Consider the following 20,737-nt stretch of genomic DNA (forward strand, 5'->3'; position numbering starts at 1 on the left):
GGAAGTGCATCCATCTACACAAACGAGAACACGTCTATATCCCAAAGATGGGGGAAGTGGTCCAATAAAATCAATAAAGAATTTTCCCATTGGCTCATCAGCTTTCACAGGAGCCACTGGTGGTTGCTTAATTAGTAATGACTTATTGGTTAAATAGCATGGCTCACAATTTGCCACGTATGTTTTATAGGCTTTAAGCATGCATGGCCACCAATATAAGGGGGTCAATTTGCGGAATGTTGTTCTGGCACCACAATGTGCTTGACTTAGCCCTCGTGAGCTTCTTTTATAAGCTGTTCTCGTTTGTGTCTCGGGGGTACCTCACGGTTTCCCTTGGGCAACTTACCTCTAGTGCAATACCCGTAGAGGTTTCCGAGTAAAAGTACTTTGGTGGATATCCTGGTGGATTCTCTTTTGTCAGGTCTAATAGCTGAATCGGTTCCTCATCCTGATTAGCTGCCCGTTCTGCCCTAGTGATTACACTAACATTGGCAGGCCCCTCTCGAGGGGGTGTCATGCAGACCGAACGTTTCACTTGTTCGTCTGCAAGGCTGTTTCCTTTTGAGTGTACTGTCCTAGTGGTATGCCCGTTTACATGAATCACCTGACAATTCTTTTTCTCCATTCTCGAACGGAGAATATCTTCCCACAATGACTTATGTTTTATGGGTTTACCCTTATGATTGGTAAAATTTGTTTTTTCCCAGAAAACTAGATCTTGGTTATATCCTCTTTTACAGTAGCCACTATCCATGCAGATTAGTGTGGGTTTAATAAGGTTTGCTTTCTCTAAAGCATACCGTAATGCTGCGGCTTCAGCATATTGCGCTGTCTTATGGCCAAGGGGTATGGACAGTAATTCTTCTGAATAAAAAGAATAGGAATCTTGAAAAGTCACTACTACTATCCCCATCCCAGCTGAGCATTGTTGGGATGTCCCTTTTTTAATCGTCATTGACGAACCATCACAGTAAATAACTTGATGGTATTCTGTAAGCGGTCTCATTGGTATTTGTCTGATTCCCTCCTCTGTATCATCATCCTCCATGATGGGGAAATGCTCTAAGTCCATTTCCGGGGAGAGGAATTTAAAAATGAGTGTAGGATCATTCAAAAACGATGCCCATTTATCATATTGGATCTGGGTGGCTCTTTTTTCATCAGAGGCCATCCTCAATACTGATCTTAAATCAGGAATCTCAGAAAAAAGTTAATGGGGCATTTCCGTTGAAGGGTTCGTGCTTTGATGAGGCATTGGACTACCATAGTCATGACCCTTTCTTTTTTAATGTACCTCCTTTCGACATTGGAAAAGTTATAAGAATGGAACTGAATGGGCACTATGCTCTTTTCATTATAGAAAACTGCAACTGCCACTTTAGGTGATGACCTGAGATGAATATTGAGGGGAACTTGTAAGTCCCTCTGCTCCAGGTCTATGGCTGTTTGTACCTCTCGGCATAATTGTTGCAATTTTGAGTTATCGTCTGGTGAAAAGATGAATTGTCCTTTTGTTGCCTTGCCCACTCTAGCATACAGGGGTGCTGAGAGCTCGGCAAAGGTTGACGTAAAGTATCAAGCAAAATTCAGGAGTCATAAACTGGCTTGCAGATTTTTCAGAGTTTTAAGATATTGAATGGTGGCGAATATTTCTTTATAGGATTGAGTTAATCCTCTACCATTTCCAGTTATTCGCAGGCCCAGAAAATCTACCTCTTCCCTAACTAGTTGACGCTTTTTTATGTTGATTAAGTACCCAGCAGTTGTAAATCTGGATAAAACACTATCAATGGCTTTCAAGTGCTCTTGGAGATTGTCATGTGACAGATATATATCGTTCACATAAGAATTGACGTTAGGTAGGTGTGGTGATTATTTCCTATGTTTAATAAGAGGTATTGTGATTGGTGAATGGGGTGGTTGTTCTCTGTGTTAGTAAGAAGTATTGTAATTGGTTGTTTGTTTCTACCTTGAGATATATGCTGTAAACTCATTGGTAGTGGATGTCAGGTGATTTGTGGTGGCCATCTTAAATTCAGTTCTCTCCAGTCATGGTTGGAAACTGGTGTTGAAAGATGTGCTACTGGATTTTTAAAGTTAATAAAGCCTAGATTAGAAAGGCAAATCTATTCTTTATTTCAATTTATTAACTTTTTATCAGAATGGAGCGATATCTTCAACCAGAACGATTCAATGCTGACCCTAATTCTGCAGGAGTGGATGATAAATGGAAACATTGGTATTGTACATTTACAAACTTTTTGGGTGTGTTGGAACAAGAGTCTCTGAATAAGCTGAATATGCGGATCAACTACATTGCTCCGGATGTGTATAAGTATATTTTGGACTGTAAAACTTACGAATTGGCTATTTCTACATTGGAGAAGATTTTTGTTAAACCAAAGAATGAGGTATTTGCACGCTATCTTCTATCTGCCCGTAGGCAGCAGGTGGGAGAATCTTTGGATACTTATTTACAAGCACTTCGGCACCTTAGTGCTAACTGTAATTATAAAGCCATGACGGCCAAAGAATATAAGGAAGAATCGGTACGGGATGCTTTTATTAATGGACTACTGCCTAGATCAATTCGTCAGCGGTTGTTAGAAAATAAGACTTTGGATCTCAAGAGTGCTTTTGAGCAAGCTTCTACATTGGATATGGCTCAGAGAAGTTCGGATTCTTATGCTCTTTCTAATCGACCTGCGACTGTGGTTTCGGCAGTTCCGGATGAAAAAGAATTAGGTGGACTTAATGGGAGTGGTTTACTAGATTCTGAAACAGTTTCTACTTCGGCGGCTGTTGCCTCTAGGATTCAGAAGTGTTATTTTTGTGGGAACGTCCGGCATCCTCGTTTGAAGTGTCCTGCCCGGGAGGCTGTGTGTAGTAAATGTGGAAAGAGAGGTCATTATGCACGTGTTTGTAAATCATTAGGTTCAATTACCTCCTCTTCTGCGACTATTCAACCTGTAGAGAGGGCATTTATTGCATCAATTTCTGCTGCATTTGCTCATGACCTAAACAAAGCTATAGTTATGGCCCAAGTTAATGGGTTAGAAGTGAAGGCTCTCATAGATACGGGCAGTACCGAGAGTTTTATAAGTCTTCAGTTTGCGAAGGAAAAGTGTTTGAAAATCTTGCCTGTTACTTATCAGGTGTGTATGGCTCAGACGACCCTTACTTCACAAGTAGCTGGTTGTTGCCTTGTGAAAATGATTCTTCTAGGTAATACGTATACTGATATACGCCTATCTGTTTTGCCTAATCTTTGTGCGGATATTTTGATTGGTCATGATGTGCTTAAATTACATGAGTCTCTCAGTCTTTCGTTTGGAGGGACTAAGCCACCCTTATCCATTTGTGGATTAACTTCTTTATCCATTTCTCCATTATCACTTTTTTCCAATTTGATGCCGGATTGTAAGCCAATTGCTACCAAGTCAAGAAGGTATAGCAGTCAGGATAGAGAATTTATTAATTCTGAAGTCCAACGTCTTTTATTGGAAGGAATCATTGAACCTAGTTGTTCGCCTTGGCGGGTTCAGGTAGTTGTCACCACTAACGAGAGACATAAGAAACGAATGGTGATAGACTACTCTCAAACTATTAATAGGTATACTCAATTAGATGCGTACCCTTTGCCTAAGATTGATGAGCTTATCAACAAAGTATCTCAGTATAAGTTTTTTAGCACTATTGATTTAAAGAGTGCTTATCATCAGATTCCTATTGTTAAGAGGGATCAACCATATACAGCCTTTGAGGCTGGTGGAAATCTGTATCAGTTTTGCCAAATACCATTTGGTGTTACTAATGGTGTTGCTTGTTTTCAACGGGCAATGGATGCTTTTATAAGTGATAACTCCCTTTTCATATTTAGATGATATCACGGTGTGTGGTAAATCAAGGGTGGAGCATGATTCTAATTTAGAAAGATTCCTTCAAGCTGCGGAAAAAGTTGGTTTAACTTTTAATAAAGAGAAGTGTATCTTTTCGACTACTGAGGTAAATCTACTGGGGTATATTATCTCGGGAAATAAGATTAAACCAGATCCAGAATGTTTGCGACCATTGATCGATTTACCTTATCCTACTAATTCTAAGGCTTTGCAACGAGTTGTTGGACTGTTTTCTTACTATTCTAATTGGATTGCAAACTTTTCGCAGAAGATCCGGCCCCTTATTCGGGTTACGACATATCCTCTATCATGGGAGGCCAGGACATGTTTTGATAATTTTAAAAAGGATATCTTAGGAGCAGTTGTGCATTCTATTGATGAGCAGGTTCCCTTTGTGATTGAGACGGATGCTTCTGATTTTGCAATTGGGGCTACTCTGAACCAGAATGGAAGACCTGTGGCCTTTTTCTCACGTACCTTGAACAATAGTGAAAAAAGACATTCTTCAATAGAAAAAGAGGCATATGCAATAGTAGAAGCACTGCGTAAATGGAGACATTATTTATTGGGGCGACATTTCACGTTGGTAACCGATCAAAAATCTGTGTCCTTTATGTTTGATGTTAAACATTTTGGAAAGATCAAAAATGATAAAATAATGAGGTGGAGGATTGAGTTGGCATGTTACCATTTTGATATAGTTTATCGTCCGGGGAAGGATAATGTTGCTGCTGATGCACTGTCGAGGGCTTATTGTTCTGTGATTCACGGAGATACGCTTATTAATCTTCACAATGCCTTATGTTATCCTGGGGTTACGAGGATGATACACTTCGTACGCAGTAAGAATTTGCCCTTTTCAGTTGAAGACGTCAAGCGGATGACTTCATCATGTTCTATCTGTGCTTGGTGTAAACCGAATTTCTTTAAGCCTCAATGAGCTCATCTTATAAAGGCTACTTCTCCTTTTGAACGTCTGAGCGTTGATTTTAAGGGGCCTCTTCCTTCAACGACTCAAAATCGATACATATTTACTGTTGTGGATGAGTTTTCAAGGTTTCCTTTTGCTTTTCCTTGCACAGATGTATCAGCTGCTACAGTTATCAAATGTCTGACTCAACTTTTTGTCATCTTTGGGATGCCTGCGTATATCCATTCGGATCAGGGAAGTTCTTTTATGTCTTCCCAGTTGAAGGAATACCTTCAGAGTTGGGGAATTTCTACTAGTAGAACTACCCCATATAACCCCCAGGGTAATGGACAGTGCGAACGATACAATGGGGTGATCTGGAAGGCAGTTATGTTGGCTTTGACATCCCGGAACCTTAAGAATACACAATGGGAAATGGTACTGCCTGATGCCCTGCATTCCATTAGATCATTGCTTTCAATGGCTACTAATGTGACCCCCCATGAAAGGCTCTTTAATTACTCGCGGAGATCTACTACGGGATATTTGGTACCTTCATGGCTTACTATGCAGGGACCTGTGCTGCTTCGACGCCATGTTAGATTGTCAAAATATGATCCTTTAGTGGAGGAGGTGGAGCTGTTGGAGGCAAATTCCCAATATGCTCATATTCGATTCCAAGATGGGAAAGAAAGTACTGTTTCAATTAAAGATTTGGCTCCTTGTGGTGGCCAGCCCTCTTCTGAGGATACTAATAATAGTCACGATTCAGATAATGTGGATGTTGTTATAGATACTACGAATATTTCCAATCCTACTGCAGATAATTATACTTCTATTAGTCAGCCTTTGATGGATGTTCATGACCGTCCTAGTTTACTTCCTGATGGGATTTCCAATCTGGAAACCGTTGATAATCGGGATATGGATAGCCTTCCTGCAGAAGATACTTCGGTGTCTCCGGGTGTGGGAGGGCAAGGAATTTCACCAAGGTTAAGAAGGTCGACACGAACAAGATATCTGGTCGACCGATTGAAAATGGACTTTTAAATTGATAGTAATGTTTTAAAATTGTTGAAATATTATATTTGTATTTTAGTTGTAAATAAATTAATTATAAATTGTAAAGGTTGTTTTAGGTTGGAGCATGTTTTAAAGGAGGGGTGAATGTGGTGATTATTTCCTATGTTTAATAAGTATTGTGATTGGTGAATGGGGTGGTTGTTCTCTGTGTTAGTAAGAAGTATTGTAATTGGTTGTTTGTTTCTACCTTGAGATATATGCTGTAAATTCATTGGTAGTGGATGTCAGGTGATTTGTGGTGGCCATCTTAAATTCAGTTCTCTCCAGTCATGGTTGGAGACTGGTGTTGAAAGATGTGCTACTGGATTTTTTAAGTTAATAAAGCCTAGATTAGAAAGGCAAATCTATTCTTTATTTCAGTAGGTTTTTTAAAAGGTCAATGATGTGGGCTGAAAAAAGAACAGGGCTGTTTTGAAATCCCTGGGGCAATCTGGTCCAGCAATACTGATGACCATCGGGTCCAGTCTTTGCAGTTTTTGGCCAATCAGCTTTTTCGATTGGATGTGACCAGAAGCCGTTTGCTAGATCAATACAAGATTTATATTTTCCCCTCATGATTCCAGAGAGAAGGGCTGTGGAATTTTGCTGTTGTGCAGCATGTGGGGCCGTTACCTTATTTAAGGCTGTATAATCGACCACTAATCTCCACCTCCCATCTGGTTTAGCAATACCAAACAATGGTGAATTAGTTCTAGATGCCATTTTGATTAAGACACCTTGTTCTGTTAGTTCTTTGAGCATTGTTAGATCTATTTTTCCTTTGTGGTCTTGAATAGACCACTGTTTTTTAGGTTTGTGCTGGCCAGCATCAAGTGGGTGGGGTTTGATGTCTATCTTTCCACATTGATTTGGATGGCATTGTAGATAAGAGTAGTATCTATTAATGAGTTTCTTGAGGAGGTCTTTGCCTCTCCCTTCTAGGCAAGTTCGATCAAGCTGTGTTTGAACATGTTTTTCCTTGTCATCCTGGTCTGTGGATGCTTCTACAGGTCTGGTTGAAATTTTAAGGTAATGTTTCATGTCTGGTTGTCCTATAATGAGGGAACAGGCCAATTGTGGTACCAGTCCTACATCTAGGGTAACTGTGATTCCATATATAGTAATAGGTATTTTATAAAAATTAACTATTTTGGTTTTGTCTTGTGTGAATCCCTCTAATGATTTCTTACAAATTGGGTTTCCCAAACCTGTCCACTTAATTTTTATAATTGCAGGATCTATTACAGTGTAATCAGCTCCCGTATCAAACATGGCCTTCACTTGTGTGTTTGTGGGCTAGGTTGCCAAGGCATAGGGGAATTCAAGAGGTCCTGGCTGGGTGCCAGGCCTTCAATCCTGGGATTGTTCATCCTCAGGATCCGGAGTATCATTTGCTGCTTTGTCTTTAATTATTTTAACTGATTTTTGTTCCTCCCTCTTGGGGGTATCATGTTTTCCAGATCCCTGAGGGGGTTTCTCGGACTGTTTATTATCTTGACGATCCTCCTGTTGAGGTGGACGTTGGTTCTGCCGGGAATCGTTTTGATCCCAATTTTGGTTTTCTCGGTACCCTCCCATGGCTGTCTGATAGTTTTGGCCAGTGTAACAACTGTCCCCATAAGGAGTCCACTGTCCTTCGCTTTCCTTTTGAGGTCTAGCCCCTCGTCTATCCCATCTTTCTGGGGAGAAATCTTTCTTGAATTGTCGGCGAGTTGGGGGTTTAAACCTTTTGGAATACCCTCTTGGGGGTCCCGAGCCATGAGTTTGTGTCTGGGCAGGGTGGACTTGAGACTTGGGTCTATACAGTCCTTGTTTTTGACTACCAAAGGTACCTTCTCCAGTTTTTTTATCCCTGGTTTCTGATCTCATTATAGGTTTAGTTTGGGGTAAACCTAAGAGGTCATGATTTAATTGGATAATGTGATTGACATTATCCCATCTTTGTTGGTTATCTCGATAATCGTTTAGAGCACCCTCATAGGTAAGTTTGAGGGCTGTATTTTGGTATTGATTGGCCAGGCAACCATGGACAATGCCCCAGTTATCCTGTATAAGTAATTTGCCTAATCTGTAGGCAGCTACCAGCCCTTTAGTTGTGGCTGTATTAGTGAGTATTTCGTTGATGGATCCCATTACATGCCCTCCCTGAGTTGCCGTGAGAACATAGGTGTATATTTGAACCCAGTTGTTACACTGGTTTAATGGGGGTATTAAGTCTGAATTTAGTATTATTTGTAGTAGTTGCCTCAGGTGTTGGGCATTCCAATCTTGGCAACAGATTTCCAATTTATCAAGGTTAGTTAGAATCCAGCAGGTTTTTTCCTAGCTGGTGTTTCCCGGTCTACCACACATTGTATAGAGCTCAGGTTTACTTGACCTAGGGGTGCAATTTGTGGTTGCTGGAGTTGACTTACTGGACCAGTAATCAGTGCGCCTCCAGCATTTAAATAAGATTGAGCTAGTGCCTGTCAGCATTGATTATAATGGATTCTAAGCTGTTTATAGTTTTCTCAAAGATTGTTGTTATTTATTTCATCATGAGCTTGCCACCTTAACCGGAATCCATGGCCCCCAGGAGCATAGGCTGCTCCAGGTCCTGCTATTTGGCCATGGTTGCCACCACCTTGTTGGGCACCGTTCATTAGGCCTCCCAATTGTGCAGGTGTGCACCTTATCATTAAGGAATTTAGTGGGTTTGGAGTATTTGTTTGATTATCCCACTGGATATTCTGTATCCCCTGGTTCTGGGGATCAACATCAATTGTGGCACGAGTTCTAATGGCTCCTTCGGCATCAAAGCTTTCTATTAAAAAAATTATCACTTGGTCTTGTGAAGGTACAGGGATAGGATTATTTCCCCTAATAAAGCAATTGTTTGAATTTCCTAATAAAAAGACTTGGCCAATTCCGACAGGGTTTGCCATTTTGTCAGGACCTAACCTCGGTTAGGGTTTAATATGAACTTTATAAGAAATTTCTAGACCTCAATGGTATATTGAGGGAGTTCTGATTTAAGTTCTACAAGGCCTGATCAGAGTCGTGTCATCTCTAGAAACTTAAATCTGGGTCTTAGTACCACTGTCAGTAAAACACTCCTATATTTAACAATCTACAAGATGGATATAGATATAAATATAAGTATAGGTTCTGTATCAACTTGTTAACACACACGTTGGGTGCCAACTGAAGGGATAATTACTAGTCCAAGCCCTTTTTGGGCTACCCCGGATCAGGCGTATTCCCCAGACGTTCACCTTCAACTAAAGTTAGAGATAGCCAAATTCGATAAGATGCTTAATTGGGTCTAAAGGTCCAGGCTATCTCTCCCTAAAGGAAAGGAATGACTTGAAGATGTTACCATCCTCCAGATAGCACTGTTAATAAGTTTAACTAGACTATAACTTTCCGAATATTATGAGGGTCCAGAATACTCCTCCAGAATTCTGTAATTCCTCAAGAAAGAGTGTACAGAGATTGAGTTTGCAAGTTTGATACAGAAATACTATGTGAGACAATTCTAAAAATATATAGATTTATTAAAGAACCGACATGTAGTTAACAGTTGGTGAGTCAATCGCAACTTTAACAGTTCAAAATACAAATAGCTTACACTTCTTATTCTCAGAGATCCTTATTCTCAAATCTTAACTTCGTTACATTTTTACATTTCTACTTATTTTTAATCCAGGATATCCACCAAAATCAAAGTATCTTTGATCCCCGAGACTCAAAGAGTTAAAAACTTACAGAGCCTGCCTCTGAAGTTGAGAATTGCTTGCTCCTTCCAGTGACTTCTGACTTTCTATCTGAAAGTTCCATATTTTATACCCTTTTTGCGATGGTATATCCTTTGATGTTTTCTGCTGATGTAAGCTAATTATCTCTAGTCATTCTTTTTGTTGACTTCTTTCTAATCTTACTGTCAGTTCAGCTGTTAACTTGCAGAATCCTGTCTCTACCTTTAGGTCTTCAAATTTTATCATAAAAAATGGTTATGACTGATGTATCTGATGTAAGAAGTCACACAACACCAGGTTATAGTCCAACAGCTTTATTTCAAATCACAAGCTTTCGGAGCGCTGCTCCTTCGTCAGGTGAAGTGGAGAAATGCATAAAGACACAGCTTATATAGTCAGAGAATAATGTCAGATTATCCAGCTTTCAGGAGAACAGCAACCACGACACCACACAACCCTGCCACAGCAACCTCTGCAAGACATGCCAGATCATCAACACAGATACCATCATCACACGTGAGGACACAACCCACCAGGTACATGGTACATACTCATGTGACTCGGCCAACGTTGTCTACCTCATACATTGCAGGAAAGGATGCCCCGGAGCATGGTACATCGGCGAGACCATGCAGACACTGCGACAATGGATGAACGGACACCGCGCAACAATCGCCAGGCAGGAGTGTTCCCTCCCAGTCGGGGAACACTTCAGCAGTCAAGGACATTCAGCCTCCGATCTTCGGGTAAGCATTCTCCAAGGCGGCCTTCGAGACACACGACAACGCAAAATCGTCGAGCAGAAACTGATAGCCAAGTTCCGCACCCATGAGGACGGCCTCAACCGGGATCTTGGGTTCATGTCATGCTACATGTAACCCCACCTGATGTAGGGTCATCCAGACTCGAGTCGTCGTTGGCTTGTTCTCTCTACACAGATGCGGCCGGACCTGCTGTAATTTCCAGCAAAAAAAATGTTTTTTGTCTGTTTTTTTGTTTTTCATACAGACCCCAGCATCTGCAACATTTGACCCCTTGTGACCCCACCTCATTGATCTTTGATGTAATGTTTTCCTGACTGACCTATTTGGACACCATTCACACCTTTGATTGCTGTGATTATCTCTCTGCCGAGGTGTGATAAATGGCAGTTGGACAGATTACCTGTAAATATCTGACATTATTCTCTGACTATATAAGCTGTGTCTTTATGCATTTCTCCACTTCACCTGATGAAGGAGCAGCGCTCCGAATGCTTGTGATTTCAAATAAAGCTGTTGGACTATAACCTGGTGTTGTGTGACTTCTTACATTTGTCCACCCCAGTCCAACTCCGGCATCTCCACACCATATCTATGCCATTCTTACAAAGGCCTTCCATTCAATTCTTAATATCACCTTAACTGTTTATAAGCAGATGTCATGTCTCCTAACTGTTCTATTTTCAACACAAACACAATGTGATTGCTTTGTGCATCTATTGATGTAATATTTATAAAGTCTTCTGTTTGTACCTTTTACAATATGTAAATCAAAAACACTTCAACTAGGGTGTTCTATGCATTTCCTAGCTACTTCAATGGTTATATCACAGGCGTCATGTCTGCTTGTTTCATTTGATGTGATATTTATGAAGGCATATGGTTCTTTAATGTTCTGAGTTTCTGTTCAAAGTGTTAGATTTTAACACTTTAAACTGGGTATAGCTATTGTGTTTTTTCCAAACTGCAGACTTCTTGGAAACTCCAACCCTTTGCTTCAATAGGGCCATTATCTCAGTGTCAACAATCAATTCCCGTTTCAAAAGCTTGTATGGTGTTTATAGCTTTCTGTCAACACTTCATTTTATCTCAGAAGCCTGTATTCTGTTTACAGCCTGTGTCTTTGAGGCTTTTTAGATTTTTAAACTCAGTTTTCATGTTTTAATAAAGTCAGAATTCTGTTCATAGGATGGTGTATTTTTCTGAAATATGGCTATTCCTTTACAATGGTAGATGCTGCCACCTTCTCCATAGATGGAAGATTAAAGCATCCCCATCATGCGACTGTGGAGCTCCTGATCAGACCCTGGAGCACATCATTGAGCACTGCCCTCAGAGGAAATTCGCAGGCAGCCTACAAGATATCCATGCTGTTACACTGGAAGCTTTGGCCTGGATATCTGACTTAGATATTGACATTTGATTTGCTTTGCCACTACCATACGAAAGAAGAAGTTAGATTACACAACTTTGCTAAGTCCCGCCCATTTCTTTGAATATAGTTTGACAAGGAATACAATCTAACTTGGCAGTTACATCATACACAAGAAAAAACACAATCTGTTCTTTATGTAAGTTAGAACTAAGCCCATCATCCGACAAAGAGAAATCACAAGTCATGTTACTGTTTGCTCCCTGTAGCTTCACAGCACAATCACCATGTGGTCTTCCCACCTTCAGCTCAGTACAATTGTCACAGAGCAGTTCTTTTTGAAGGAGGCAATCTGCAGGGTAAGTCAGCATCAAAATACTCAACCAAATAATGTACAAGCACTCCAAATTACAGAGAAGTAATAGAGTGAGAGAGTGGGGACTATCTGCAAGATAAACTACTTTCAAAAAAGTTAGGAAGACCCTGGCAATGTTAGACAATTATATGCCAAAATTGGAGATCATTCATGACATGCCCTCTTGAATTTTTCCAAGAAAAACTCCTTTTTAAGGTCTGTTTTTAATGCATGCTTATCCAATGTGTCTCATACCTGGTAATAATTGACTTTGCCAGCCTTCTTAAAGGGCTCAATAACCCTCACCACACTATTTATGATTTGATATTAATGCCTATATTAGTGACTACTGAACCAAATAGATTAACTTCTTTCGAGGACACATCTAAACAATAATGCACACTAAAGGAATGAGGATTGCTTCACATGACTAACCTGAGTATAAGGCTGGAAGATACTATTAGTGTTAGCTGGAATACCTATTGAAGGTTGACTGAGCAGTATTGGGAGTGCAATGTATTGCACAGTTCCAGCTCATTTCTCACATACTGCCAAAATAATGTGCAGGAAAAGTGGCTTCTGTGTGCTATTGCCACTGAAGATTTGTTTTAGGATTGCTAACCTGAGAAATTGGATTAATTGCTCCATTAGCACTGTAATAGGTAGAGGAGGATCAGCAAGAGCAGGAAAGCACTGTCTGTGATGTCAGGTGGCATGCAAAGCTTTCTGTCAGATTCCACTAATAAGCAACTCAGTGTCCCATCATTGCCGGGGAATGATGAAAGAGATGTACCTAAAGAGACTGAGGCTTAGCAGGGAGGCTGTGACAGAAGCTGTGCCATTTCCTTCAGGAAGATCTCCTGACACAATCCATACACCATCGCCAGTGACAATCAGTCAGAACAGCCGTCCATTTTTATGCGTCCAGCTCTATCCAGGCTAGCACTGGGGACATCTGCAATGTAAATGTATCAAGATGGTCACAGGTGCATCATTCGGCACAGCCAAAAATTACATTGCTTTCCTTACTGACCAGCAGCAGCAACAAATAAAGCAAAACAATTCTAAAGGTCGGCTGATTTCCCAGAGTACAGGGCATCAATAATTGAACCCATGTTGCTATTTGGGACCCTATGCACAAAGCTGTATCAACGTCATTCCATCAATGTCCAGCTGGTGATTTCCGCTTCTCCAGGAGCTCTCACATGAGGCAGCTGAATGGACGGCCTCAGTCTTAGTGACAAAGAGGTCTGTGAGCTCCTTGCATTCTCTATGACCTGGAGTGCACCATTTTTCTGCCCAATAATTAATTGGATGATATCATGAACAAGGGATTGTAACAGAGAATCCTTACCGACCACTGAAATATAGCATGGCTACCATGTGAATTCGCTGTTCTTTATGGAAGGCGGGCTGAAATAGCACTTTGCAGAGACAAGGCAAAACTTCAGACCAATAGCTGGTTAATTTACATAAAATACAAGAATGAACGGTATACAGTTCACACAGTAAGAACATGTAATTCCTACACTCGTTGGGTTCTGGGAAACAATAAATATGCAAATTGCTTTCTCTCTAAAGATGGATTCACCTTCTCTAGCTTAACCCTTCGAAACTAAGTTGGTTCAGACTTTAAAATACAAACAAAATCTGCTAAATTCATAGACCACTCAGTGACAGAGAGAAAGATTCCTTTTGCAAAGTGCCTTCCTTAAATCCGTAGGAAGAGAGCTCAACCCACCGTGCTATCAATAAAAGATACTACCGTGAGCTGAGAGCCCATCCCTTTGGTATACATACGAACATATGAATTAGGAGCAGGAGTAGGCCACTCAGCCATTTGGGCCTGCTCCGCCATTCAATAAGATCATGGCTGATCTGATTACTCCACATTCCCGCCTACCCCGATAACTGTTCACCCCCTTGCTTACCAAGAATTTATCTACCTCTGCCTTAAAAATATTCAAAGACTCTGCTTCCACCGCCCTCTGAGGAAGAGAGTTCCAAAGACTCACGACCCTCTGTGAGAAAAAATTTCTCCTCATCTCTGTCTTAAATGGGCGACCCCTTATTTTTAAACAGTGACCCCTAGTTCTAGATTCTCCCACAAGAGGAAACATCCTCTCCACATCCACCCTGTCCAGACCCCTAAGGATCTTATATATTTCAATCAAGTCACCTCTTAGCCTTCTAAACTGCAGCGGATACAAGCCTAGCCTGTCCAACCTTTCCTCATAAGACAACCTGCCCATTCCAGGTATTAGTCTAGTAAACCTTCTCTGAATTGCTTCCAATGCATTTACATCCTTCCTTAAATAAGGAGACCAATACTGTACACAGTACTCCAGATGTGGTCTCACCAATGCCCTGTATAATTGAAGCATAACCTCCCTACTTTTGTATTCAATTCCCCTTGCAATAAACAATAATATTCTATTAGCTTTCCTAATTACTTGCTGTACCTGCATAGTAACTGTAATGATCAATAACATGTCATTCTATAGTGGACACTAGGTGGAGCCGTAGAGCTGTGTAGAGCTGTATATAAGACTACACTACCCAGCTGTATGTATATTAAGACTACATTACCCATGAGGCACTAGGCTACCCACAAGGCAGCAGTCAAGATGGAAGCCTCTACAGATACTGTACCTAGTCCACATGTGCTCAATAAGGTAACTAGCAAAAGCTAGCTGTGTTGATAATAAGAATGTCTATTTATTAATGAACATAAGATGGTACCAGGATGGTGAAGATCTGCTGAAAATTGTGAAAAGCGACATGGAGAATTTGAAGCCACCAGAGCGTTTGAATCTCGAGGGAAATGTCGACTACAATTGGCGGATTTTTAAACAACAATTCGAACTCTACATTGCTGCCATCAGATTCGGTACAAAGCCAGACGCAAGGAAGATAGCATTGCTGCTTACGGTTGCAGGCCCACAGGCAATAGAGGTATTTAATACATTTGTATTTAATCCAGAGGAGAACAGAGAAAAATTAGAAGATGTGCTAAAAAAATTTGATGCACATTGCTCTCCCAAAAAGAATGAGACGTATGAAAGGTACATCTTCCGTTCTCGGACACAGCAACAAAATGAGACTTTTGATAGCTTTATAACTGATCTGAAACTGAAAGCACAGACATGTAATTTCTCTGAGCTGAAATCATCCATGATTCGTGACCAGATTGTGTTTGCTATTCATGATAAAAAAGTCAGGGAACGTCTGTTGAGAGAAACCGAACTAAATTTGGAAAATGCAGTGAAAATATGCCAAGCCAGCGAGCTAGCTCGAAAGCACGCGAAGACTTTCAGTGAAATCAATAATGATGCGATTGTAATGAGTGATAATGCTGCTGTCGGTGCTGTGTCCTACAAGGGGAAGAAACGTGGGCAGAACAGAAATGAAAAGCAATTGGAGGATGAAATTTTTAATTGTAAATGCTGTGGTTACAAACACCAGTTAAGACAATGCCCAGCGTTTGGAAAAATGTGCACAAAGTGTAATGGAAAGAATCACTTTGCCAAACAATGCTTTTCAAAAGTAAAAACAACGAAAGGGCAACAAGTTAATGTGATTGAGGACACTGATTTAAGTGAGACATTTTTTGTAGGAATGGTGTCATGTGACGATATCAAAAAAGATACAAAAAATGTGCAGCCCTCAGAAATGGACAATGCTGAACATAAAGTCAATGCAGTAAAAGTGGACAAATGGATGATCCCACTGCAGATAAATGGAGCATTAGTTACATTGAAACTGGACACTGGGGCAAAAGCAAACTTAATCAGTATGAGTGACATAAAAAATATGAAAGAAAAGCCCAAAATACAGAAAAAGTCAGTACTACTGAAGAGCTATAATGGACAGAAAATAGATAGCTTAGGTGTATGCAGACTTAAAGTGACAGTCAAAGACAAAGTGCATCATCTCATGTTTTCTGTTGTGGCTGAAAGACTTGATTCGATACTAGGTGACAAAGCTTGTGAAGACTTAGAACTGGTCAAGAGAGTCTACCGTATAAACTGTGCCATAAGCAGACCAGATGACTCAGGTGATGAAGCAGAGATCCCATCAAGGATGAAAAGGCCAAAGGGTATCCATGTCTTCAAAAAGCCTAGTTTCTCCAAGAAGAAAGAAAAAGACTTTAAGGTCAAAGAGAAGCCAAAGGAAGAAAAGCACAAAGAGGAAAAACACAAGGAGAAAAAGTCCAAAGATATAACCGCAGCAGATGTTGTTAAGCAGTGGAAAGAGAAAAAAAAGAGAAGCCTGCACCAGAGCAGGAAGCAGTTCCGGTGGATACTCCTTCTTCCCTCAGGCCAATCTTTGGTGTTCCATTAGCCGAGGCTGCTGAGAGGACTATGCTGTATGATGGGATCCAGCTGCCAGCAGTTTTTCGAGAGTGTATTGACTACATTGAGAGTTATGGCGTGAAGAGTGAAGGAAACACTGAAACCCGCTCCAAGCAAAGATCGCAAGGAGACCTCGATCTATACAAGAGCAGATCGATGACAATGCCGCAACTGCATCTTGTCATTCACCGCCAGAACAATCTCATGAAGACACATCAGACTTACCCGTGTTGAGAAGATCCACACGTGAAGTAAAAAATCCTGATAGACTTAATCTTTGAGTACAATGTAAAGCTTTGAAAATGTGTTGACTGTTTTGAAAATGTTTATGTTTATAGAGCACTAACAAAAGTGTTACTGATATTATCTTTATTGTTTTCTTGAAAGTTGATTGATACTGATTTTGTTAAACCTCAAAGAAAGGAGGATGTAATGATCAATAACATGTCATTCTATAGTGGACACTAGGTGGAGCCGTAGAGCTGTGTAGAGCTGTATATAAGACTACACTACCCAGCTGTATCTATATTAAGACTACATTACCCATGAGGCACTAGGCTACCCACAAGGCAGCAGTCAAGATGGAAGCCTCTACAGATACTGTACCTAGTCCACATGTGCTCAATAAAGTAACTAGCAAAAGCTAGCTGTGTTCACAATAAGAATGTCTATTTATTAATGAACATAAGAGTAACCTTTTGTGATTCATGCACTAGGACACCCAGATCCCTCTGCATCTCAGAGCTCTGCAACCTCTCACCATTTAGATAATATGCTTCTTTTTTATTCTTCCTGGGAGTATGGGAGTAGAAGGCTTCCTAGCCTCTGCCTGGAAAAACCTCCACTATGCAAATGGAATACATAGAAACATAGAATATAGGAGCAGGAATAGGCCATTCAGCCTCTCGAGCCTGCTCTGCCATTCAATGAGATCATGGCTGATCATCCAAATTCAGTACCCTGTTCCTGCCTTCTCTCCATATCCCTCGATCCCTTTAGCCTTAAGAAATATATCCAACTCCTTCTTGAATATATTTAATGAATTGGCCTCTACTGCCTTCTTTGGCAGTGAATTCTACAGGTTCACCACTCTCTGGGTGAAGAAATTCCTCCTCATCTCTGTCCTAAATGGCTTACCCCTTATCCTTAGACTGTGACCCCTGGTTCTGGACACCCCGACCATCGGGAACATCCTTCCAGCATCTAGTCTGTCTAGTCCTGTTACAGTTTTATAAGTTTCGATGAGATCCCCTCTCATTCTTCTAAACTCCAGCGAGTACAAGCCCAATCGACCCAATCTCTCCTCATACGTCATTCTTGCCATCCCAGGTATCAGCCTGGTGAATCTTCGCTGCACTCCTTCCATGGCAAGAACATCCTTCCTCAGATAAGGCAACCAAAACTGCACACAATACTCAAGATGTGGCCTCACCAAGGCCCTGTACAACTGCAGCAAGACATCCTTGTTCCTGTACTCAAACCCTCTCGCTACGAAGGCCAACATTCCATTTGCCTTCTTAACCACCTGCTGCACCTGCATGCTTACTTTCAGTGACTGGTGCGCAAGGGCACCCAGGTCTCGTTGCACTTCCCCTTCTCCCAATCTATTGTCATTTAGATAATAATCTGCCTTCCTGTTTTTGACACCAAAGTGGATAACCTCACATTTATCCATGTTATATTGCATCTGCCATGCTTCTGCCCAATCACCCAACCTGTCCAAATCATACTGGAGTTTGTCGGCATCCTCCTCACAGCACACACGCCCACCCAGCTTTGTGTCATCTGCAAACTTGGAGATATTACATCTAGTTCCCTCGTCCAGATCATTAATATATATTGTGAATAGCTGGGGTCCAAGGACCAATCCCTGCGGTATCCCACTAGTCACTGCCTGCTACTCGGAAAAAGAGCCGTTTATTCCAACTCTTTGCTTTCTGTCTGCCAACCAGTTCTCTATCCAAGTCAATACCTTGCCCCCAATCCCATGTGCCTTAACTTTACATGCTAATCTCTTATGCGGGACCTTATCGAAAGCCTTTTGAAAATCCAAATACACCACATCCACTGGTTCTCCCTTATCTATTTTACCAGTTACATCCTCAAAAAATTCCAGTAGACTAGTCAAGCACGATTTACCTTTTGTAAAGCCATGTTGACTTTGTCCAATCCGGTCACTTTTTTCCTTTATAATGGACTCTAGCATTTTCCCCACTACCGATGTCAGACTTACACAGGAATAGAATGGCACCTTGGACAATTAGGTGTCGCATGGACTCAGCAGGGTAGATTTGTATTTTCCCTGCCTGGCTGGTGGTTTCTAGAACCTGTCCAATTTTCATTCAATTTATTGCAATGGAAGGAATACATGGCAGGTTTCTTAAAGAGCAGGTGATCTGCTCTAAAATAACAACAGAAAATGCTGGAAATACTCAGCAGGCCAGGCAGCATCCATGGAGAGAGAAACAGAGTTAACGTTTCAGGTCTGGGACCCTTCATCAGAACTGGAAAAAGCTGGAGATGTAACAGATATTAAGCAGGTGCAGAGACAGCGGGGCGGGCGGGGGGGTGCGGGGGTTAGGAGGGGAGGAAGAAATAGAAAGAACATCCTGTACTTTTGTAAGAGGCAGGAAAGATAAAATGTTGCAAATGGGAATGGCAAAAATCATACTGCATGAAAAATGGGGGCAGGGATAATTATCTGAAATTGTTGAACTCAATGTTGAGTCCGGCAGGCTGCAAAGTGCCCAATCAAAAGATGAGGTGCTGTTCCTCGAGCTTACGTTGAGCTTCATTGGAACAATGCAATAGCCCGAGGACAGAGAGATCAGAGTGGGAGTGAAGCGGTGAATTAAAGTGACAGGCGACCGGAAGCTCAGGGTCACCCGTACGGACTGAACGGAGGTGTTCCGCAAAGCGGTCGCCCAATCTGCGTTTGGTCTCCCCAATGTAGAGGAGACCGCATCGTGAGCAGCGAATACAGTATATTAAATTGCAAGAAGTACAAGTAAATCGCTGTTTCACCTGGAAGGGGTGTTTGGGGCCCTGGACAGTGGGAAGGGAGGAGGTAAAAGGGCATGTGTTGCATCTCCTGCGCTTGCACGGGAAGGTGCCAGGTGAAGGAGAAGGGCTGTTGGGGGTGATTGAGGAGTGGACCAGGGTGTCGCGGAGGGAGCAGTCCCTTTGGAATGCTGAAAGGGGAGGTGAGGGGAAGATGTGTTTGGTGGTGGGATCACGTTGGAGGTGGCGGAAATGGCGGAGGATGATCCGTTGAATGTGGAGGCTGGTGGGGTGAAAGGTGAGGACAAGGGGAACCCTATCGTGGTTCTGGGAGGGAGGGGCAGGGGTGAGAGCAGAAGTGCGGGAAATAGAACGGACACGGTTGAGGGCCGTGTCAACCACGGTAGAGGGGAATCCTCGGTTGAGGAAAAAGGAAGACATGTCAGAAGCACCAATATGGAAGGTGGCATCGTCAGAACAGACGCGGCGGAGACGGAGAAACTGGGAGAATGGAATAGAGTCCTTACAGGAAGCGGTGTGGGAGGAAGTGTAGTCCAGGTAGCTGTGGGAGTCGGTGGGCTTGTAGTGGATGTTTGTTGAAAGCCGATCACCAGAAATGGAGATGGAGAAGTCAAGGAAGGGAAGGGAAGAGTCGAAGATGGACCATGTGAAGGTGAGGGCAGGGTGGAAAGTGGAAGTAAAGTGAATGAACTTATCCAGTTCAGGGCGAGAGCAGGAAACGGCACCAATACAGTCATCGATGTACCGGAAAAAGAGGTGAGGGAGGGGACCTGAGTAGGACTGGAACAAAGAATGTTCCACATGTCCCATGAACAGGCAGGCATAGATAGGGCCCATGCGGGTTCCCATAGCAACACCTTTAATTTGGAGGAAGTGAGTGGAGTCAAAGGAGAAGTTGTTCAATGTGAGAACAAGTTCAGCCAGGCGGAGGAGGGTGGTAGTGGATGGGGACTGGTTGGGCCTCTGTTCAAGGAAGAAACAGAGGGCCCGAAGGCCGTCCTGGTGGGGGATGGAGGTGTAGAGGGATTGGACGTCCATGGTGAAAAGGAGATGGTTGGGGCCAGGAAACTGGAAACTGTTAAAGTGACGGAGGGCGTCGGAAGAGTCGCGAATGTAGGTGGGAAGAGACTGGACAAGGGGAGAAAAAAGAGTCGAGATAGGAAGAGTTAAGTTCCGTGGGGCAAGAACAGGCTGAAACAATGGGTCTACCAGGGCAGTCCTGTTTGTGGATCTTGGGAAGGAGGTAGAAGCGGGCTGTGCGGGGT

The 20,737-nt window shown here is 42.0% G+C and overlaps 1 protein-coding gene across 1 annotated transcript in view; it reads left to right on the forward strand.

Annotated features, from left to right (window-relative positions):
- Nucleotides 1-17,104, forward strand: part of LOC147113581 (uncharacterized) — a 180,073-nt gene extending 162,969 nt beyond the window's left edge. Inside the window, exon 3 of the mRNA XM_085994825.1 lies at nt 11,603-17,104. Within this exon, the coding sequence (XP_085850951.1) occupies nt 14,821-16,440 (1,620 nt within the window). The 5' untranslated portion in view covers nt 11,603-14,820 and the 3' untranslated portion in view covers nt 16,441-17,104. The remainder of the gene's footprint in view (nt 1-11,602) is intronic.
- Nucleotides 17,105-20,737: the final 3,633 nt, after the last annotated feature.

This window comes from Somniosus microcephalus, chromosome 8 (assembly GCF_052327205.1).
Source record: "Somniosus microcephalus isolate GS21.2 chromosome 8, FLI_Smic_1.0, whole genome shotgun sequence".
NCBI lineage: Eukaryota > Metazoa > Chordata > Chondrichthyes > Squaliformes > Somniosidae > Somniosus > Somniosus microcephalus.